Here is an 8,886-nt window from a genome sequence, read left to right as displayed (position 1 = left end):
AGTCCACGAGTCATAAAAGAGCCGAGGTTGCCGACCCCTGGACTAGGTCATGCGCCCGAGGGACGGTAGAGGGCACCTACGTGGCAGAGACGAAGCAAAAATGTAGGACGGATTTACGTTAATGCGCGGAGATTGCTGGAAGTTGTAGTATTTTCAGAGCCGTGTTTGGAATAATTGTTTTGACTTCCGCACATAGCATGTGGCCGCATAACGTCACGGAAGACGGGTTCTTTAAAAAAAAAGAAGATGGCGGACGCCTGAAGTCCTCGGGAGTTGTAGTTTTAATTTACTTTTTCCACCTCTTAACGTAGATTTTACGGCGGCGGGTGGGGGGGGAATGCTTTTCTTTAATGGAACTACAACCCCCCTAAATCTACGCGACGCCAGGAAACCGCGGAGAAAACTTTGCAACATGGCGGTTCTTGCGTTCTTTCGGGACTTGTAGTCCCACTCTGTGCTGACTAATAGGCAGCAGATGAAAAAGAAACAAAAAACTACAACTCCCGAGAAGCTACCGTCTAAACTGAGGAAAAGGAGGAGGCAAGAGGAGGAGGAGGAGAGGAGGAGGAGGAGGAGGAGAAGAAAGCTACAATATGGCGGTTGCATCCATTCCTCAGACCTGGGAACTGTAAGACTCGAAGCCCCAGGAGCTGGAACAGCTTGGACTGTGCCAGGTCCTGGTTTCGGGGTGCCAGCCCCTCCTCAGCCTTCCCTGTTTGCCCCAGTGGAAGTGGGCCGCATCCCCGCAGTCGTGCACAGCCATGGGAGTGCAAGGCTTCCAAGAGTTCGTGGAAAAGCGTTGCCCAGGGGCAGTGGTGCCCGTGGACCTACTGAAACTGGCACGGGCTGTAGGGGGCCGGGGAGGCGGGGGCCCTGCCTACTGTGCCACCTTCCACCCACCAGCTGGCTACCCCCATCCTGCCGGGGCTGCACCGGGGCTGGCACCCATGGTTGGTGCTAGCCCTTACCCACACTCGCAGCATGCAGGGGGGTTGGCACCGCCAGCGCCGTGCCCAGCTCGGCTTCTGGTGGATGCTGATTCTGCTTTGCAGCGTCTGTACGGCGGCTACCAGACAGACTGGGTGTGCGGAGGCCAGTGGAATGCAATGGTGGGTTACCTGGCTGCCCTTTCGCAGGCTTGCCTGTACCAAGGTGGGCTGGAGTTAGCTGTCATCTTCAATGGAGGGCTTGGAAAGGAGAGGCTGCCCGAGTGGGCCAGGAAGGCCCAGGCTGAGAGACAGACAGCACAGCTCATTGCAGGGCATGTGGGCAACAAAGGTACCCCGCCACCGCGAGCCTGGTTTCTTCCTCCTGCCTGCTTGGGGCATTGTGTACGTCTGGCCATGATTCGATTCCGGGTTAAGGTAAGGGTCTGTGGTAATCTTGAATACTTTTATTGTATCCGTATAGAATTCTGTTTCTCCTGTCACGACCATCTGTTTTGGATCTTGCATCTCTGTGTTAATGTGTTTCTCCACTTAGATGTAATTTTATCGATGTTTAGAATGAAGTAAGGGTTTCTTTGCAGCCACAATATTTCCAAGCTTCATTCAGTTTCAGATTTCTGTGTCTTTTGTTGCTTTCCCTGACTGGCATTTCTGAAGTATTCCTACTAATTTTAATTTCCTCCCTTAAATAAAATGATTTTTAAGTAAAATTTTTATTGTGTGTAAAATAGTAACAGAAAAAAGAATAAAAACAGACACAAAAAGAAAGACATATAGTAAAAGTACATATTTATTTTTATTTATTTATTTTAATTCCATTTATATCCCGCCCTTCTCCGAAGACTCAGGGCGGCTTACAAGCTTAGCAGTAGCCTTCATATCAAGTACTTTAATTTTTTTTTAAAAGTAGAACAGAAAAAGTATGTTGCAATAAACAAATACAATTCTCTATATAATTAAATATCCATATAGACACATATTTCTGGTGCTTTTTTAATTTACTGTAGTTTTGTATAAATGAGTTCCATATTTCCACTATCTTTATCGATGCAAAGTTTATGTTGGGCCTTGGTGGAGCAGTGGGCTAATGCCTCCTTAAGTAACACCAGCTGCCTGCAATTATTGCAGGTTCGCATCCCACCAGGCTCAAGGTTGACTCAGCCTTCCATCCTTCCGAGGTAGGTAGAATGAGGACCCAGATTGTTGGGGGCAATTAAGCTGACTTTGTAATAATGCCGCTTGGGGGGGGGTGTGAAAGCCCTAATAAGCAGGCATATACATAGAATGAAGGCTACTGCTAAGCTTGTAAGCCGCCCTGAGTCTTCGGAGAAGGGCGGGATATAAATGGAATTAAAATAAAAATAAAATAAAATAAATGTCTATATGCAATCTGTTCACAGCAGCAAATATAAACACATCTCCATTCCTTATCATTTATGTTGCTGAAATCTCTGAGGTCTGCTATTCAATTGTCCTTCAGGCTATTTTCCAGTTGTTCTGTTAGGAGAAAAATAGCATCTCAATCAATGTGCATATAAGAAGTAAACGTTGCATCTCAGAATGTGGTCCACCCACTTTCAAGTTCAGAGTTTAGCTTTCTAAAGGAATCTATATAGCTTATGTTTATGCTACTTTGACCCACACAACACATTCTTTTTTACCATTTCAGTCTTTTGTCATTCTGAAATAATATGCTTTTGCTAAAAAATAAAACATGATTTATCAGCAAGAAAGTAATTCTTCCATATTTCAAGCCACTCATGTGAGCAGCTGTTTATCAAATTTATACCATTACTTTCTGAATCACATGTTTAGATTATAAGCTTGCCATAATGTGCCTTTTCTCCATGACATGCCAATTAACAAAACTGCCCCTTAATTTTTAAGGTATAAGATTATTCCTTCCTTCAGAATGAATGTTAATGTTTTTGAAGCTGCAATGGTTGGTATTCATTTTACATTCATGTGCAGGGCAGACCTCAGCATAAGAATCTTCTGTGTAATGATATATATGTCCCTTTTTGGGCAAAAATAATGACAAGACTGTTTGCATCGTAAATCTCATCTTTAGTAAATTGGGAAGAGTCACGTGTTCTGGAATACTCTTTTCCCTACAAAGTTGCATAAGAAGAAGAGACTTGATTGAAGGGAGATCTGAGATGCTCTTATTCAAGGTGTGCTGTAGAAAAAAAAGAGAGGAAATAGAATAGAAGGGCAACATCAAGTACAGGGAAAGATAAGTATGAGCTCCCCTAGGGAAGCGGATGGAACGTAGTGCACAATGAGAGGAAGCTGGCTAATCCTTGCCCCTCAGCCACAACTCAGTTGATGATTATAAGCAGATGAAGCTCCTGCTTCTGCTTTTCAACAACTCAATGATGTTAGAAGATGACAAAGTATATCCTGGTTGGAGAACAGGTGTATCATAGAAGACAAGATGTTTGTTAAATCTTGAAAATACCAGATTTTTTTTTCTTTCTCTAGCATATGTACACACACACCTTAAATTTAGATGCAAAACAAGTAAAGGCAAGCCTAAAGTCATTGTATACCCAACATGTAGATCTTATGTGCTCTTATATATTATCAGGCCTTTCTAAGGGCTGATCAGCAAGTTTTTTCACATTTGAAGAATACCAGTGCTGCAGAATCACATGCCTAGGGGGATTTGGAGTTTCACTGACTTCACAAATTAAATCTAGACACACTGTAAATCTTATCATTTATGTGCGACAGATATTATTGACTTATACTCTCTGTGAATATGTAATCCTAATTAGTTTTTGTCATATAGTTATCTATAACCTACTTGAGGCCAAGTGTGAATTTGCAAGCAAAGGCCTGAAAATTAGCTGAGGTTGAAGGAGCATTAGAAACAGCTGACCTGAAATATAAAGAATTTAGAAATGAGTTACTTATGATATGATCAGTTGTTTTTATGTATATGTTTACAGTGCCACTTTGAGCATCTTTAGAAAATCATTTTTAAATATATTGGGTATAATCTAATTAACTGAACCACTTTTTACTGAAATGTGTACTTGAAATTTTTCCACTTAAATCAGGAGGAAATAAATATTTTATTTTTATTTTAATCCCATTTATATCCCGCCCTTCTCCAAAGACTCAGGGCGGCTTACAATCTAAGCACAGTTCAACTCAAATATATTTCTAGTTTATTGGTGAAGGGAATGAACTGATTTCTTTTAGATTCTATTAATGTTTGTTATTGTGAATTTTACAGGTTAAGGATTCATGTTTCTTTTTTTCAAGAGAACCAGTTCTACATGTACACATTGTTTTCTTGGTTTGTATTAACCATATGATATAGATTTGGTACAGATATTCCTCAACTTACAACTACAATGGAGGTCAAAATTCCTGTTACTAAGCAAGATGGTTGTTAAGTGAATTTTGCTCTATTTTACGACCTTTCTTACCACAGTTGTTAAGGGAATCATTGCTAAGTACAACTTAGACTTAGACAGTAGAAAAAGTTGTACTTTTAAAGGAGCTGAAAACAATGTGTGTGAATACAAAGCATTAGAAAATGAAGTATGCACTATGAAATTTCGACACCTGTTGGACTAGTCACTGAGATGTTGTACTACTGAAAATCTTTGGAAGAAAAATGTCCCCTCAGGTTCTTCTAAATCTTAAGTTCTTCAAAGAAAAAGCTTGTGTTCTTTGAGCTGAAGAGCAGACTTATTCTGTAATATTTAGCATTATTATGGCCATAAAGATTTTTAAGATCCACAGTCTTTTTGCTCTTCCATGTTTCATTCTTGGGATTTTGATGAAATTCTGATATTCTACCTTTTTTCAGTTACAACTATAATTTGGCTGTGACAGACCTAACAACAAAAGTTGTGCTTTCTTTTGATAGCTAAGGAATTTGAAAAGGCGGTAGCATAAAAATAATACATATCAATGTATCTATTGCTTATTTCTGATGGTTACATTAATTTTAAACCCACCCACCCCAAACATCCATCATACAAATAGCCTGCCACAAACAAAAAGTTGTAAACACACAAAATAGCAATAGTTATTCAGCATCCAGGACAGCATATCAACAAGAAGAGTGCAGATTTCCTCAAGTTTACTGGGCTCAGATGAAAGCACAAGATTAATTTGCCTCAATCAATAGGCCATATGTTTCTAAATACTACATGTACCTGCTTAACTACGACTCATAAATTTCCTCCATGAATTTGTTCAGCTTTTTTTAAAAAATAAAAATAAAAAAATCTGATCATAAAGAATTGAACACAAATGAAATATTTCCATGACCCCCAGGTATTTTGCTGTTAAGGCCTTTGGGGTGTTCCCATGCCATGTTCCACAGCTTCCAGCTTCTGAAGAGTGAGAAGTAGGAAAAAAAGATAAAATCAATTAATGAATTATCTCAAAGCAAGTACTTTATTACATGCTTGTAATGTCTTTGTACTCATCCTTGTCCTTTTATTCCTTTCAGGTGTTCCAGACCCTGGAGGATCATCATCAGGAAGTAGTGTCTTTCTTTCGGGAGAATGGCTTTCATGGACTAATTGCCCACGACTCGGAATATGCTCTCTGCAACATACCTTCCTACTATAGTTCCCATGCCCTGAAGCTGAGCTGGAATGGCAAAAACCTCACCACTAACCAGTTCCTTATACAAGAGGTGGCCAAGCAGCTGGGTCTCAAGCTGAACAGTTTTCCTATATTTGCTGCCTTGCTGGGTAAATCTATTTATTTATTTATTTATTTATTTATTTATTTATTTATTTATTTATTTATTTATTTATTTTTGGGACTTATATGCCGCCCTATCTCCCAAAGGACTCAGGGCGGCTTAAATTGAAACTGGTTAGCCTTGCATATCATGTTAGATCATAGTTTGCTGTAACCATGGTTTATAAAAGCTACAGCAGACATGTCAAACACAAGGCCCGGGGGCCGGATCCGGCCCGCAAAGTGGTTTCATGTGGCCCGCGAAGCCATCCTGGAAACAGTGAGGGAACAGCCCCCACTGCCTTGGCCCTGGCCCAGAGACCCTCCTTCTGCCAGAGACCCTCAGATCTGTCCCACTCCTGCCCAGGCCCCCATAGGCACCCTTGATGCGAACGATGTAGAGCTGGCCACGCCCACCCAGTAGGCCATACACACTCTAGCCACGCCCACCCAGTAGGCCACACCCACCGAGGCCACACCCACCCAGCCCCTTGAGGGCAACCGCAATGCTGATGCGGCCCTCAATGAAATTGAGCTTGACACCCCTGAGCTACAGTGACTAGAAAAATGTAGTTTTTCAGTGTGCATTGCTTTTTTATTTTTCTTTCTTTCTTCAATGTATGTGAAAGAGCATAACTTTTTTTTCAACGTTGCCAGATGAAAAAAATAGGTTGCTGCTGGCTTGTAATATTCTCAAGGGCAAGGATGTCCCTTTTGCAAAATCCCTGATCTTAACTCCAGTCTTTTTACTGGAGTAGGTGCATCTCTGTTCTTCATAATCTTTATATAGTATGGTATATATTAAATTCTTGCTGTTATTTAAAATGTTTAGAATCATTAATTATCAGAAATAGGTTGGGAGGGCTACATATGTCTAGAGATTAGAAGAAAATGCTGCTCTCTAGAAAGCAGAATATGATCTGAAACGTTTCAAACTGAGCCACATTTTTATGGAGACTAACTAACCAGCCTGAATCAAATAAGAGCTTCAGCTTTAACCAAAACAACACAATTCAGTCACTTTGCTGTACTCTGAAGTTCAGTATTGAAGTACAAATTTTCTGTTTGCAGAGTTTCAGACTTGGGATTCTCGGTATACTGTTCAAGATTTTTCTCCTCTTGCGAAGCTTAATTTGCTAATTCTTAACTTTAAATTCTGTAACGCTTTCTGCTGATTTCCATTTTGGGGAAAAGGAGGGCTTGAATGGCATTCTTGTTGCTGACTGTCTATTACTGTACCTTTCCCCGTCTCAGGGAACCACATTCTTCCAGATGAGGACCTGGCTGCCTTCCACTGGAGTCTCCTTGGACCAGACCACCCGCTCGCTTCACTTAAGGTGACACATACCCCCCTCCTGTCCAAAGGACAGCAAGGCAGGAATTGAAAGAACTGCAGAGTTGTTGCCCAAAGAACTACTCGAGAGAGTACAGTTTTCTAAGCTGTCTCTGGCTTTCAGAAATAGCATCCTAATGGGAGGAGTGAGGAAAAACACCCCTAAATTTAGCAGCCAGTTCTAAGAAACAATTGCGCTTTTATATTGTGTTTACCTGAAGAAAGCTATGTTTCCCCCCAAAAAAAATAATGTATCTGTGAAATGAAAGGAACATTCTTAAATACAACAAGAGATGATAATGGAACTAGATATATTTTTTTAACCTATGTGAAATGTGTAAATGAAGTGTCACAATTGTCAGTTCTTAAAAGAAATGGAAAGATTCATCTAATACTTAAAAAAAAAGAATTTCAGGAAGAAATAGAGGAAAGAAATAGAGGGTTGGGGTAGATTTAAGAAATAGAATCAGTTGGGCATATTATTTCATAGTGTTTCTCTAGCAGGACTGGAAAAACAAGATCTGTGTTGCTTTTTCTCTGCATTATAGTGATAGTTTTGTGTAGCTCTACAGCTTTGGCTGGGAGATAGGCGTAACCACAGACAGAGCAGGAATAAACAGGTCACATTTCTGGCATGGATTATTGCTGTCTTCTCTGCCTGATGCTCTCTAATGTGACCATGTGTTGGAGACAAGTAGAGCTATAGTTAATATTACAGGGCCGGTTGCAAAAGATTGAGTGGCTGAATTGTTCGGTGTGTCTGACCTCCTCCAGTTTACACAGGTAGTCCTCGACTTACAGCCACAATTGGAACCAGAATTTCCATTGCTTAAACAAAGTGGTTGTTGTGAGGTGCACATGATTTATGATCTTTTTTACCATCTTTTATCTTGTTAAATCACTACAGTGAATGACATGTGGTTGTTAAGAAATTCAGCTTCCGTTTATTTTGCTTGTCAGAAGCTAGCTGGGAAGGCTGCAAATGGCAATCACTTGATCCCAGAATGCTGCAACCATGGTAAATACATGCTGGTTGTAAAGTGCCCGAATTTTGATCACATGACTGAGGGGATGTTTTGACAGTCATAACTGCAAGGACCGGTTGTAAGCCATTTTTCTTCCTCAGTGTAACTTCAAAAGGTCACTGAATGGTTGTAAGTTAAGGACTACCTATATTGGTCACTGAGAATGAATTTGAAAAACAGCTAAGCCAATTCATGTCTGATGCTGCAAGCAGCCCAATATACCAGCGTGTGACTGTTAACTACAGTATCTTTCCTCATTTAAAAATATCATTGTCTATTGTGAAGATTTAATTGTAATGTTACAGTATAAATGTACAGAGGATTTAAAGCAATTTAAATAATCACAGCAGTAAAATCAAATACATGACTGACATTTGGCCAAAAGTTGGATTTGACAGAAAGGCATTAGCCAGATTATTTTGGTTAGAAAGGGAAGGGTTCCTGACAGCTTTTGGTTTGAAAAGAGGAATCCGTCACTGAGAAGACCTGTTCTGCAACCCTAAAAATGTTAGGTGGGCATTGGGAGAAGTCATTTTATGATGTTTTTACAGTTTCTAAATCAACATTTTAACACTTCATTAATAAGCAAGAGTACTGTATCTCATTGAGAGAGTACTCTTCTGGAATATTACATGTTTACAGATAGATAGATAGATAGATAGATGGATGGATAGATAGATAGATAGATAGATAGATAGATAGATAGATAGATAGATAGATAGATAGATAGATAGATAGATAGATAACCTTTATTGTCATTTTTTACTGTGGGCACAATGGCACACATTAAAAATGAAATTTAGTTGCTTGCTCTCAAAGTGTACACATACCCAACACATTTAAACATACTATATACAACATATGT

General features: G+C 40.0%; 1 protein-coding gene across 1 annotated transcript in view; it reads left to right on the top strand.

Moving 5' to 3' along the window:
- The first annotated feature begins 47 nt into the window (after window positions 1-47).
- Window positions 48-8,886, top strand: part of FAM120C (family with sequence similarity 120 member C) — a 42,339-nt gene continuing 33,500 nt past the window's right edge. The window contains exons 1-3 of the mRNA XM_083356720.1: window positions 48-1,364; window positions 5,425-5,671; window positions 6,918-7,000. Of these exons, the coding sequence (XP_083212846.1) occupies window positions 762-1,364; window positions 5,425-5,671; window positions 6,918-7,000 (933 nt within the window). The 5' untranslated portion in view covers window positions 48-761. The remainder of the gene's footprint in view (window positions 1,365-5,424; window positions 5,672-6,917; window positions 7,001-8,886) is intronic.

Source organism: Vipera ursinii (assembly GCF_947247035.1).
Source record: "Vipera ursinii genome assembly, chromosome: 2".
Classification (NCBI taxonomy): Eukaryota; Metazoa; Chordata; class Lepidosauria; order Squamata; family Viperidae; genus Vipera; species Vipera ursinii.
This window is presented reverse-complemented; position numbering and strand designations above follow the sequence as displayed.